Raw genomic sequence first — 15,012 nt, 5'->3', positions numbered from 1 at the left:
GACTTTTAATATATAGACACTTACCTGTCCAGAGAGCCCGTGATGTCGGCACCCCAGCCGATTTTCAGATCGGCTGTCTGGTGCTGCCGCCGCCATTTGTCGCAAGGGAAACTGGCAGTGAAGCATTTCAGCTTCACAGCCGGTTCCCTACTGTTCCTGTGCAAAGCGCGCTGCGCTTTCTAATTAGCCCAGCGGCGGGGGAAGGAGGAGAGGGTCAAACTTCCGAGGAAAGGCGGCGCCGTCTCTGGAAGTGGGTACCTGTCAAACAGGTATTTATACCCCCCTCCCCCCTGAAAGGTGCCAATTGTGGCACCGGAGGGGGGAGGAAGTGGATTAGTGGAAGTCTAACTTTTGGGTGGAACTCTGCTTTAAGTGTTGATAATAAAATGTAGAATCTGGTTACTATGCACAGCTGCACCAGATTTTGTGAGCTCCAGTTTTAGTAAATCTCCCCCACTGTGTCTACGGTCCTCGGTGCTGCCCATTTCTTAAATGGGCAGCTTAAACCGCACATCCTGAAACCCCAATCTGCTTTAAAATCTTTGCCTAGGAGAGACCTTGCCGATGCAGTATAACTACACCTGTGACATGAAACGGTCTTCTACAACCTCACCTTACTTTATTTTCATTAATAATTTTCCTTTCTTTCTGTTTTCCATTTTTCACTTTCTTAAATCTCCTTTTTTTCTTTCCCCTCCTTTTTTCACTTTGTTCTTATTTGCTGGGCTTTTTAATACCTAAATGATCCCTTTATTTTCCTTATGTCATTTAAAATTCTTATGTTTGGCGTTCAGGGTTTGAACTCTCCTAAAAGGCGTATGGCATTTCATTTTCTGAAAACTCAGTCTATTGGCATCGCCTGTCTCCAAGAAACCCAATTTTCACCTCATTCTGCTGAAAATGTCTTTCACCCCTCATACCCCTCTACCTTTTTGGCTTCTGCTTTTACTAAACACAGGGGAGTATTGATTAGTGTTCATAAATGTAACAATTTTGTTTGCAAAAAACTAATTTCAGATCCACAAGGTCGCTATCCGTTTCTACAAGCTTTAGCACGGAGCTTTACTTTGTTACTATACCCCTAATCAAAAACAAAATTCCCTACTTTACACATATCCTGGATTTGATCTCTACCCATTCTAAAGACACTTTATGTCTATGTGGAGACTCCAACTTAGTAACTAATCCCGTATTGGATCATTCTAAATCTAATAATCTTTCTAATCATAATCCCATTCGCTTTCGAGAACTCTTCTCCAATGCTCGCTATGTTGATGCTTGGCGTTCATTAAACCCTACTCTTAGAGATTATACATATTTTTCTAGCTCTCATAACCTTTTACACACGCAGATCATATTTGGATTTCTCACTCTTTCCTTTCTTCTTTATCTAAGGCTAAGATTTTGTCCTTACCATGGTCAGATCGCGATCTCACGATAATTTATTGTAACTCTCTTCATACATACCCTGAAGTCCCTTCCTGGTAATTAAATGATTAAATCCATTTCTTCTGAATACTTTTCCCATAATGAAGACTCTGTCTCTTCACCACTTGTCCTTTTGGAAGCTTAGCAATCTGTATTAAGGGGACATATTATACAAATTTCTTCTACCAGGAAATAATTGCGAGAACAACGCAAAACTGACTTAGAACAACAACTAGAACACATAACCAACTTATATAATTTGAATCCCTCAAAACAAAACCGCATCAATCTTGATAAAATTAAAACTGAGTTAAACCTCTGCCTTACTGATTAGGCTGAAAACAACTTAGATGGACTAACCAATGTTTTTATGCCCAAAGTAATATGCCCACCACTATGCTTGCAAAACGTCTTCGCCCTTTACAAAATAAATCTCACTCTATTTCTCTTCTTAATTCTAAAAATAACCTCACTATAGACCCTGTTGAGATCCTTTCACTCACACCTTTCACAACTCTATAACAATACATCTGCATTTTCTCTTGACTCTGCTGAACAATTCATTCACCAAGTTAATCTATCTATTCTTCCTCTAAAATATAGAAAAAAAAAAAAAACACTCCATTCCGGAATTACATTACAAGAAATCACAACAACTATACATTCTCTTAAGTCTAATAAGAGACCAGGCCCTGAAGGATATATATCACTATTTTATAGAAAATTCTCAGACATCATTGCACCCCATTATCTATCCTCCTTCAGTTTCCTGTGCCAAGGTCATACTTTCTCCCCAGAAACTTTTAAAAGCTTAAATTGTTCTGCTCTCCAAACCCCATCAAGATTTACACTCTTGGTCTAATTACTGCCCCATTTTGCTTTTAACCACTTAAGCCCCGGACCATTTGGCTGCCCAAAGACCAGAGCACTTTTTGTGATTCGGCACTGCGTCGCTTTAACTGAAAATTGCGCGGTTGTGCAACGTGGCTCGCCAAACAAAATAGACGTCGTTTTTTTCCCCACAAATAGAGCTTTCTTTTGGTGGTATTTGATCACCTCTGCGGTTTTTATTTTTTGCGCTGTAAACAAAAAAATAGCGACAACTTTGAAAAAAATTCATTATTTTTTACTTTTTGCTATAAGTATCCCCAAAAAAAATTAAAAAAAAAAACATTTTTTTTTCTCAGTTTAGGTCAATATATATTCTTCTACATATTTTTGGTAAAAAAATTGCAATAAGCGTTTATTGATTGGTTTGCGCAAAAGTTATAGCGTCTACAAAATAGGGGATAGTTTTATGGCATTTTTATTAATTTTTTTTTTTTTTTACTAGTAATGGCGGCGATCAGCGATTTTTATCGTGACTGCGACATTATGACGGATACATCGAACACTTTTAGCGTGATTTCGGGACCATTCACATTTATACAGCAATCAGTGAAATCAAAAATGCATTGATTACTGTGTAAATGTGACTGGCAGTGAAGGGGTTAACTACTAGGGGGCAGGAAAGGGGTTAAGTGTGTCCTAGGGAGTGATTCTAACTGTGGGAGGGCGTGGCTATGTGTGACATGACAATGATCACCACTCCCGATTAAAAAGAGCTGTGATCAGTGTCCTGTCACTAGGCAGAACGGGAAATGCTTGTTGTTATAAGCATTTCCTCTGTTCTTCCTCTCCTTGGTACGATTGCGGGTATCCCCGCTGACATCCGGTCCGCGGGACCCGCGATCACGCTCACGGAGGCCACGGCAGGCGCGCGCCTGCAAACCCCTTCTTAAAGGGCAACGTACAGGTACGTTAATCTGCCTGTACGTGCCCTTCTGCCGACCTATATCGGCGTGAGCCGGTCGGCAAGCGGTTAAATAATGACATCAAAATTTTGGCCAAAATCTTGGCTAATGGGATCAATGTCTTCTTAGGCGAACTTATCCACAAAGACCAAGTAGTCTTTGTACCAAAGAGACAAGCCAGTGACAGCATTTGTAGAGCTCTACAATTGATTCATCTTACAAAAATGAGATCGCTTGACTCTTTCTATCAATTGACATAAACAAAGCATTTTATTCCTTGTCTTGGCCATATTTATTTTTTGTGCTTCGTAAATGGGGATTTGGAGATAACTTTCTAACTTGGATAAATGCCCTATATTCTAATCCCATTGCTTCAAACAAATACGCTGGTTTTTCATCTACACCTTTTACAATCCTTTGAGACACTAGGCAAGGTTGCCCTTTATCCCCTATCCTCTATATTTTAGCCTTAGCATCTCTAGCAATAGCAATCCGTAATAATTTATCCATTAAAGGACTTGAAATCCCCGATATTCATCACAAGATTCTTCTTTTTGCTGAAAATATACTACTTCTTCTTATCACTTCTCCTCACATCACTTTACAAAATCTTTGTCCTCTACTGAATAAATTTGCTCTTATCTCGGGCCTCTCTGTTATCCAAAATAATTATAATTTTCCATGGCCCTCCACTTTTGCCTTATTTAGGTATCCATATTTCTCCTTCTTTAGATTCTATTTACTCTACCAATTAATTACCCACTCCTCTTCAAAGATTTATCTAAATTATTATGTGCTTGGAATGCATATCTTTTTCTTGGTTTGGCAGTATACATGCTATAAATATGTCATACCTTCCAAAACTACTTTATTACTTCAGAGTGTTACCCATCCCCATCCCAACTCATAGTCTCAAAATTGAACAAAGATAGATAATTACATTTATTTGGGGTTCCACAAAACCTCGCATTCCAACCCAATTATTATACAGTAATAAACATGCTAGTGTTCTTGGTATCCCTGACATCTATAAATATTATCTGGCTGCTCAAGTTACACCTCTTATGCCGCGTACACACGAGAGCACTTTCCGGCACGGAAACGAATCCGCCGGACATTCCAATCCATTCATCTGTATGCTAGTCCGACGGACCGAAAACGATGCAAGGGCAGCTATTGGCTACTAGCTATTGAACTTCCTTTTCTAGTCCGGTCGTACATCATCAAGTTTGAAACGATCGGACTTTGGTGGGATCGTGTGTAGGCAAGTCCGTTTAGTTGGAACTCCGTTGAAAAGTCCTTCGGAGTTTAGTCCGACGTGAAGTCCGCTCATGTGTACGCAGCATTACATTACTTCATGCGGTTTCAGAACTTCATATCTGGACTTATCTTACTATTATTCAATGTTCACCAATCCGATCTATAATTTAATTTGGCTTCCCCTTCCAATCGTCCCTTTATAGGTGATCCTACTCTACGCCATTCTCTCTATTGCTGGGACTGTTTTGAATACTCTAATCATCTGATCTCTCCATATCTTCCCTTATCTGGGATTCTTAACAACCCTATATTCCCCCCAACCATGGAGGATTCTGAAACTTTTATTTGGTGACGTAATAAAAATGTTAAATTTATACATGGCCTCTTATCATTGGGGATCAAAACACAATCTTCTCTTTAGAAACCTTGACATCTTCTTCTATCAGAATCGTCACGCTTAATTCTAATTACAGATTTTATAAATACCCTTCTCTTTCCGTCTTCCATAACCTGATCGACCCTCTTAACACCTTTTTGAAAAAATATGCAAATTAAATCCACATTCACCTGCCATTATTTATATTATTTACGCTTCACAAATTTGTTCCCAATCCATTAGTAAACCTGTCTACGCGCTTGCTTGGGAAATTGATCTAGGAGATTCTTTACATCTCACTGAATGGAGTAAAATCTGTATCAATGTAGCTAAATATTCCATTAATGCTCTAGCCCAAGAGAATGCATATAAAATACACCTTCGCTGGTATATGACTCCAACAAAACTATCGCATATTTCTCCTTCGATCGCCCCTTTTTGCTTTGGAAGGTGTAATGCTAAAGTAACTTTATTACACATCTGGTGGGAATGCCCTATTGTCCAGAAACACAAATTTATGATATGATTAACAACATGTTTAACAAACCCATAAATCTAGACCCATGCATTACTACATAAACCACATCTGAGCGTTAGAAAACCCGAGAGCAAATTGATCTCTTATTTTTTTTGGCCACACGACAAACTATTGCTAAAGCCTGGAGAACTCCATCCCTGAAAGTTAGAGAAGTGAAGCAAAGAATTATGGGTACCATGATTCATGAAAAATTAACATCTATCCTACTTGATAACCATTCTAACTTTTTACAAATCTGGTCTCCATGGCTTGACTTTACCAACACACTTGAAGTGGAGTTTCACCCAAATTTAGAACTTGTTCTTAAAGGAAAGACCACTCCACCCCTCGTTTTTGGATAGTTTTTTCCATCCCAGCCTCGCCGCGGCGAGGTACATCATGTCCTCTTCTGGCTCTGCCCCTCCTCCCCCCCCCGCTGCCTTCTGGGACCTGTGTATGTCCCAGAAGATGGGGCCATTCAGAAACTCGCGCATGCGCAGTAGCAAACTGGCTGTAAAGCCTGAAGGCTCCACTACCGGTTTCCCTTAGCCACTATAGCGGTGCCTGCACCCGATCCGATTGACGGATCGTCCTCAGGGGGGCCGATATCGCAGGCTCCCTGGACAGGTAAGTGTCCTTATTAAAAGTCAGCAGCTACAGTGTTTGTAGCTGCTGACTTTAAAAAAAAAAAAAAGTTTTTCTTTATCCGTACTTCACGGGACACAGAGCAACCATAATAATGACTATATGGGTTATATGCCACCTACTGGTGGATGGACACTGGCAGATAGTCAAACAGGAAGTCCACCCCTATATAACCCCTCCTACACAGGAAGGACCTCAGTTTTTTCGCCAGTGTCTGTAAGGTGGCATGGTCACTGATGTGATACATGTGATACAGGAGCATACTTTGAGGTCTGGACGGTTCTATTTGGAATCATGGACTTCATTCGGATCCATTCGAAAAAGCTATCAGCCAAAATGGATGGTACACGAGCCTCATTGGAAGGACAGAAGATTCCTCGAGGTTTGCCTGTAATGCGGCCTTACGGCCCTGGACCCTGCTTAATGGAACCCTGTGCAGTGTTTGTTCTGACCAAGGTGCTTTCCTGCAGGGTGCTAAACTGGTCCAGGGGAGTGGACCCCACATTAAGGGGGGTCCCAGTCCCTGGAGGTCTTTTATGATAAAGCTCACCATGATAGGTGAAGATTGGACTCCTGTTATGTTCGGAGTCCTGCAGCGGTAATGGTAAGTCCGCATTTTTGCAGTTTCTCTTTTTAGAAAAAAATGTGAGAGATCTGATGGTTCCCCCAGTGGCCACTGGGGGCAGTGTGCTGTTTAATCATGCTGTGTACTTCTTAGTCGTGTGGGCTGCTGTTTTTCCTCTAGCCACCAGAGGGCGCGGGCTCGCTCAGTATGGCCAATTTTTATATAGGCAGGAAGTGGAAGGGTGGCCATGTTAAGAAAGCCATGTGGTGGACAGCTTCCGCAGGGCCTCTTGAGACATAACAGCAGCCCATGGATACTAGTGGAGTGTGAATACTTACTATGGGAGAAATGTGTGGCCAGACAAGTCATGATTATATACTGCATACTTACTGCTTAATTCGGGGGGCCTGTACAATTGTAAGTCGATACACCCTTAGCAGTGTACTCTAAAGTGTTGGGTCTCTGGAATACTGTGCATTTGGCACAAAAATAGTATGGGGCCTGGTGCAGTTGAACAGGTGCATACTTGCAAACTTCAGAATAATGTGCATTTGGTCTGCAGGAGCTTACTTTTAGGCTGAAGCAGGAAAAGGCTGCGTGGCATGCATATGTGCTAAATTAGTAAAAACTAGTATGGGGCCAAGTGCAGTTGGAAAGGTGCAGCATAATATACATGCTTGCAAACTTGTTGCCTAAACGCATGCTTGAATAAACACGTTTTGCATAGATGTTGCATACGTACATATGGCATAAGCATATGTTTGGAAGACCCATGGGCGTCGGTGCACTTGAAGGCTTCTCCAGAATAGCATGCATTGGGTTTGCAGGAGCTTAGTTTTGGGCTCCCTTTTCACACTTGTGCGATTTGAAAGTCGTGCATTTTGGCCGCATTTTTAATGCGATTTTGCAGTGACGTGAAGCAGTGCCTGTGTAATCTTGAGGTCTATGGACCTCAAGTTGCACCAAGGTCGGACCGTAGTGGTGCAGTGGCTTCTTTGAGGTCACTGCGACTTGAAGTCGCATGGATGTAAAGGGAACTATATAAATAATGGGGTAAGACTTGTCAGAGACTTGCAGTCCCAAGTCGCAGGACGGGTCGCACAGGTGTGGAAGAGGCCCTAGGCTGTTGAAGCAGCATGGAGGCTGCATTGGATGCCTATGTACTTGGCTAATCTTGACTATTAATAATTATGGGCCCAGGTGCAGCATAGTATACATGCTTGCTTATTTGCATAGAACACAAGCCTGCATAGGCACATGTTCGCAGAGGGCCCTGCCCCATGGCCCCCGCACCAGACCAGCCGGCGGCGTCCAGCATGCAGCCTTTCAAGGCTGGCTGCGACGGCGTGTTTGAGTGGATGCCTTTTGCATAAACGCAGGTTTTTATAAGCCTATGTTGGATAGACGTGTTGGCTTAAGTGTGTATGCATGTTGCATAGATATACGTGGATGCATGTTTGCATAAACACATGGTGCATAGACACATGTTTGCTTAGATGCGCGTTGCGTAGTATATGTTGCATGAACACGTTTCATAAACACATGCTTGCTTATTCCATAAATGCATGTCTCCATGGGCACATATTGCGTAAGTGCATGCTTGCATGGACACGCGCTTTGTGTTTTGCCTAAAGGCATATTTTCTTAAGTACATACCTACGTGCTTCTATAAACGCATGCCTCCATAAATGCATATTGCTTAAACACACTGGCAGGTTTTCATTTATACTGCATACATATATGCTTAGTTTAAATTGTATACATATGTGCTTATTTACTGTAAACTGTATACATATGTGCTTAGTTGCATTAAACTGTATACATATCTGCTTATTTGCATTAAACTGTATACATATGTGCTTATTTGCCTAGGACTACATACATATCTGTTTTTTTGCCTAGGACTACATAAAAATGTGCTTATTGCCTTGAGCTGAATACATAGATGCATGAATGGCAAGAATACTTGTATACCTGCATGTTTGCATACCTGGCTACCTCCATACTTACATGTTTACTGGGGTTGTATAGCGGTAGACCAACATTCTCTGGGCCTGGATCCTTGTGGGACTGCATATTAGTTTGTCTAATACAGTCAATTTATTATGTATCTGTTAGACTTGCTAAATGAATTTAGCAGGGTGCCACCGTCCTTAGGTTCAGTGGTCTGGCAATGTTCACGTCTTCTGTTGGACCAATGACATCAGGGTGATCTGAGTCACTGTGGTGGCTGATCTTGGATCAAGCCTGGTTATTTCTTGGATGGGAGACTGCTCAGGATTCCCTCCTAAGTGAGGGAGGCATCTGAGGTTGCTTTGTTTGAGAGTATCTCAGACCATAAGATTTTAGAGCAGTCTCTGAGGTTGCTTCTTCCTTAGCCAGGTCAGTCTTTGCCTTGCGTTGGGTCTTGGAGCAAAAGTTATGGGCTCATCATTGTTAAACAATTAAATAGTAGCAGCTTCAAAACTGAATAGGGGCATGAGGTCTATCTTTAGATCTCAATCCGCTGGGCATCCTTCTGTTTCAGATGGCTCGGTCTGTTCAGTGATGACCTCTCTGCAAGAGGTAGATTGCGGGGCCCATAATCATTGGGAAACGCACAGCTTCATATGCCAGGTTGTTTCCAGCTTCATCAAAGATTTCTGTAAGTCCTCCTTTTCTTTTTTTTTTTTGGTGACCATCCTTCCTTCCGAGGTTCACAAAGCTCCTTGCTCTGGTGCTGGACTTGCTAAAGACGCAGGGGGGTGTCAATCTCAGTATAACTCAATAACTTTTGCTCAGGAAGCAGTTGTTCCAGATTTTCCTTCAATACATTTTGAAGTAAAAAAAAAAAAAGCTGTATCTAGGTTGAAGCACATTCCTTATGTACATTCCTACTCCAAGTCTTGGAGGGGATCATTCTCTCTGTTTGGAACTTGAAGATCCAGGCGTTGGTTTGCTGGAGGGCTCTGTTCCTGGGGTGTTGCACAGCTAAAGATTGGTGGTTGATGGTTAGGAATCTAGAAAGGTTGAATTCTTCCTTTCAGGTATTGGAAGATAATAACCACTGATACCAGTTTCTCCATTTGGTTTGAGGGTGGCTACAGTTCATTGGACTTGGTCTCCACAGCAGAGTATAGTGCCCATAAATATATTGGAGCTTTTGGCCAGTACGTCTTGCTCTGGATTATGGTACAAACCAGTTGTAGGTTCTATCCGGGAAAGCCTCTGCAGGGGCATATGTATCAACCACCACGGCAGCACCAGGAGTCATGTGGCTCAGGAAGGTGAACCACATACTGTCTGGGACAGCACAAGGACTGTCTCTATCATCCATGCATATTCCAAGTATAGAATAGTGGCAAAAGGAACTCTGCAGGTGAATCTACTAGATTCCAAGTTCTACAACAAGTTGGGAGAGGTTGTGTCCGTGACGAGGGTCCCACGGGCAATAAGGGTAGATGCACTGGTAACACCTTAAGGACCAGTTCTCCCTGTTTCGACTTCTTCCACATCTTTTGCGAAGAATCCAGAAGGGGGTAACACCGATAATAATGTTAGCTGAATTAGCCCAGGAGAGCTTGGTACACTGACATAGCGAGCCTTGCGGGGGTCGCTCCTGGGACACTCCCAGTTAAGCGGGACCTAATGGTCTTGAGTCCTGTATCTCAGCACTGTTGAGCCCCTGGAAGCCAGCTTCGGGGAACTTCAATTACAGGACTTGGAAATATTTTTTTTCCTGGGGTGAAGCCAGGAAGTGGCACCCGCAGAAATATGTGAGTGGGAGATTTTCTTTTTCTTTCTACAATCCATACGGGAAAGGAGATTGGCCTTAATATACCGTTAAGGGTCAGGTTTCGTCCCTATACATTTTTTTCCAGGGGCTTTTGTTTCTCACTCCTTGATTCATACTACATACAGCGTGTAACGTAGACAGTCTCGCCTGTCAGGCCATTCTTGTGTCCTTGGGACTGTTCTTGCGGAGGCCACTTTTTGAACCAATCAAGAGATTCTGTTAGTTATTTATCTCGGAAGGTAGCTTCTTTGGTTGCTATCACTTCACTGAGTGGAGTGCAGAGTTGGCGACTTTCGTGCAAGGAGCCGTTTTTGGTCTCTCATCATATTATGGTGTTGCGTCCTCATCCTTCTTTTGCCTAGTATGATGTCTGGTTTTCACTTGAATCAAGACAATGTCTTGCTTTCTTTTCTGATCCTCAGTTGGCAGGAGTTGGATCACTGCATACTCTGGAGCTAGTTCTGGTGGTTAGAATTACTTGATTTGTCAGTACAGGTAAGACATCCTGGTTTGTGCTGCCAGTAGAGCCCAGGATGGGCAGGAGGCATCCAAGTTAACTATTTTCAATGGATTTGCCAGTTAATTATTTGAGCCTATGGCTTGAATGGGCACGGTCCCCCACCCCTTTTTTTGGTAAAAGCGCTCGCTACCAGGTGTGTGGGGGCATCTTGGGCCATCAGGTGTCAGTGGCTCAGGATTTAAGGCCATTACATGGTCTTTTGTTCATATATTCACAGAATTTTACTTGATGGATATCAAAGCCACGGAGGATACTGCTTTGGCCACAGTATGTTTTGGGCGGCAGAAGGAGTCCTTCTCAGGTGGCAGTTTCTGTGATTGTGTCTCCCTCCCCTCAAGGGCATTGCTTTAGGACATCCCATATAGTCATTATTATAGTTGCTCTGTATCCCATGATGTATGATAAAGAAATTAGGCTTTTTCCGCCATACTTCCGTAAAAATCCTTTTCTTGGAGTACATCACGGGACACAGAGGTCCCTCCCATCTTTTTTGGGATATTCATTGCTTTGCTACAAAACGAATGTCCTTCCTGTGTAGGAGGGGTTATATAGGGGTGGACTTCCAGTTTGACTATCTGCCAGTGTCCATCCACCAGTAGGTGGCGTATAACCCAAATAGTCATTATTATGGTTGCTCTCTGTCCCGTGATGTACTCCAAGAAAAGGATTTTATAGGTAAGTATGACGGAAAAATCCTAATTTCAGGCTGTAACTCCACTTTATTGTTGATTATTCTTTACTCTCTCTTTAAAATTATATGGTTAAATCCACCATTCTGATAAAACCCAGCATATCCTAATCCACCTCTTCTACTCTTCTTTATTTCATCTCTATTTCCTCCCTTTCTCCTTTTTATTTCATTTTTTATTTTTTTTTGTTAACTATTCCCAATATATTTAATTGTATATTCATTAATGTTATTTTATATAACATATCTGTATTACCCTGTTTATGTATTCTATCTTAATCTTCTTAATAAAAAATATTGTAACACAACCCCAGCTTAGTAGCAGGGTTTGGCTGCTCCTCACCCAGTTTTAAGCCTCACACAGCTGTTTCTGTTTCAATGACTGTGTTTTAACCTACATATGAAATTGATGATTGGTATAATTGGTTAATCATACACCTAACTTTAATCCTACAAACCCCTGAATTCATGCAAAGTGTGCAAGTGTAAGAATGGACGCTGGATTGAAGCCAAAGGGTAGTCACACCAAACATTGATTTTATTTTAGATTTTTCTTTTATTCTCAGTTTGCATTTTGTAAATTGATAAAAAATAAACAATCAGATATATATTTTTTTGAGAGCATTCTTACTTTACAGCATTTCTTCCCACTTGCCTAAAACCTTTGCACAGTACTATACTGTGTGTGTGTATTTTTTTTCTTTACATTTTTCACACCTGCTTAAAACATTTCCACAGAAATGTGTGTATGTATATATTGTTATGAGTTATTATGGTTTAGCCATTGTAGACAGCAAACCAATATTAGAAGATAGAGTCCTCCCAATTATCAGGTATGTCTTATTGCAATGTGTTCTTCTCAGATATGTATGTGACAAATAAGTATGTCTGGTGTCTGATCTTTACTGGTTCCTTCTGCCTTTGCAGTGCAAGTCATCTGTAAATCGAAGCAGGTCTTCCAGTATAAGTCTGACTGTTGAGAGTGCTTTAGAAAGCTTTGATTTCCTGAACACCTCTGACTTTGATGAGGATGATGTTGATGAGGATGGTGGTGGGATGGTTTGTAACGGTGGAGGTGCAGATTCAGTTTTTTCAGAGACTGAGATGGAGAAGCAAAGGTATGTATTCCAAAGTTCTTTTCAATGTTTAAGGCAATACCCAAATCCTGTTCCAAACAATATTCAAGGAAGACAAAGCCTTTAAAAACAAAGGTTCATAATGCCATGATAGATTGAACTGAATTTATTAAATCCAATCATTTTAATGCCATTTCGTACTGCTCCCAATTCCCAATGTTGGGTTTGTAAAGTGTAGCACCAAGGATGCTGGTATTGGCCTATTTATGCTTCCCTCGACTGTTTGAATGAAAAACTGCACTCTAATGGAACTTCTCTACCAGTGTTTTATCATAGAATAATTGAACATGCTTCCTTGATCAAAGTCTGGACATAGCTTTTACTAATGTGATACATGCTTTTTTTTTCTCTGCATTTTACCGAAAACCTTTTCAGGCTTTTGTATTTGAAAAAGTTATGAGCAAATGCTGTAGACCAGTGCAGTCCACCAGAATTCATATTTCACGGACTACAGTAACCTGAAATCTGACTGGCTGCTCTGAATTTCTATACTTTGCCCATCATACCTACTTTTTGTCCTGCCTTACAAATTCAATCTAATTACAACTTTGGACTGAGAATCTTTCAATGCAAAAATCACAGAATACCACCAGTAAGCAGCTTTTTTTTTATAATAATGGATTTTTAAAGCTGTTTTCCCCTTCTGTCTCTTTCCAAACTTTTTTTCACTAAAATCCATTTAACCTTATTTCCTATGGGTCCCGGTCACATTTATGCAGTTTCCTGCAATGCGTTTTTTACTAAGGTGCAGGAATTTTTTAGGGACTAACAAGTGTTACTAAACCCAGGACCCTGCATTCACTATATCTGGTCTCCCACAGTACATAGAATTTGGAAATGCAAATATTTTAGGAACTATAAACTGCTAAATACCTTTTCTCATCAGCAGTATGTAGCAGACTTGTGACTTCTATCAGTGTCCAGCAAAGCACTGGTTAAAGCTTATAAGAGAAGTTTTCATTCTCCCCTGATTGTCCAATGAGGCTGCAGGACCCCTGACCCTCTGTCTGGACAGTGCTGATTGGCTCTGTGCTGATCAAATGCGCTCTCCCAAGAAAAAAACTCTCTAGCAATACACACCAAACTGAGCATGTGCAGCTTGCACCCAAGGCTCTATACAAGGCTCTATACTATCAGGTGGAAGAAGGAGAGGGTCAGAGAAGACAGGATCAAACAGCCTTTATTCTCAATTAAAAATGGGGGCACTATGTAGTCGGCTTTTAGTTTCCTTTTAAAACACATTTACAAACTGCTTCCCTCCTTGGCATTCAGATTTCTTGAACACAAGTTTTTTATATGAACTCTATATTTAGTAGTATAGTTAAAGTACCTTTTGGAGTTTATATACACGGTGGATATAAAAAGTCTACACACCCCCTCAAACTCTTTATTAGAAAGAGAAATATAAGAACAGGCCATAGATGGTTCGAACCATGTATGGGCAGGCTAAATCGATCGATCAACTGGGGTACAACCAGCCTGCCAGGTTTTACATACGATTATGTTTAGCGGCTGGTATAGCCACTAGCAATAATCGCTGTCTTTTCCCAGCGGACTTTTTATATCCATTGTATATGATGCTCTCAGAAAGGCCCTGTAGGTTTTAGTTAAAATCAGAGGTAACAGCTGCACAAGCTCTATGCGGTGGATTGGCGGGGATTTCCTACATGCCAGTTCCTTAGCATGTTATACGGCTACTACATATTGTGTAAGCTTTGGAGGGAAAACACAATGTGTAATTTTCTCACGGCTTCACATTGCACTATTCAAATATGACTAAAAGCATATATAGCTGGTGGTATTTTACTGATCGATGTTTGCCTGTCGTATATAACTCAACCCCTTAAGTACATAAGAACTCATTACAAGATGGCTATACAAACAAACTGATTGATTGTGTTGGACACAAGTGCAATATCGGACCCCATGCTGCAAGATATAAAACCGATCATGTTAATATTGTCTTTTAAAAAAATGTTACTGCAATTTTAAAAATCAATGCTATAAAAAGGGGAACTCCAGTTCTGTTAAAATAGAAATTAATATATATGATAATTGCTATCCAGACTGTTTTGTAATATTTAAATAAATATTATTTTAATTTAATATAAAATTATAATTATTTGTATTACTAAAAATGCTGTCTGCAGTTAGAGGAGAGGAGCCCTTTCTGCTTTGTAACTCTGCTGGTCACTTTTCTTTTTTTTTCTTTTTTTTTTTTTTTTTTTAAATCATCTTATGTATATTGATATGGAGCTGAATAATTCTGCATCATTTACATAAGCCATTCACACATTCACATAAGTTTC

The 15,012-nt window shown here is 40.8% G+C and overlaps 1 protein-coding gene across 4 annotated transcripts in view; it reads left to right on the top strand.

Moving 5' to 3' along the window:
• Positions 1 to 15,012, top strand: part of RIPOR2 (RHO family interacting cell polarization regulator 2) — a 233,411-nt gene that overhangs the window by 153,054 nt on the left and 65,345 nt on the right. For all 4 annotated transcript variants that reach the window (XM_073631170.1, XM_073631167.1, XM_073631169.1 and 1 more), the window contains one exon: positions 12,495 to 12,685. In XM_073631170.1, the coding sequence (XP_073487271.1) occupies positions 12,495 to 12,685 (191 nt within the window). The remainder of the gene's footprint in view (positions 1 to 12,494; positions 12,686 to 15,012) is intronic.

This window comes from Aquarana catesbeiana, linkage group LG05 (genome assembly GCF_042186555.1).
Source record: "Aquarana catesbeiana isolate 2022-GZ linkage group LG05, ASM4218655v1, whole genome shotgun sequence".
Taxonomy (NCBI): domain Eukaryota; kingdom Metazoa; phylum Chordata; class Amphibia; order Anura; family Ranidae; genus Aquarana; species Aquarana catesbeiana.
Note: the sequence above shows the minus strand (reverse complement) of the source record. Positions and strands in the feature narration are given on the sequence as shown.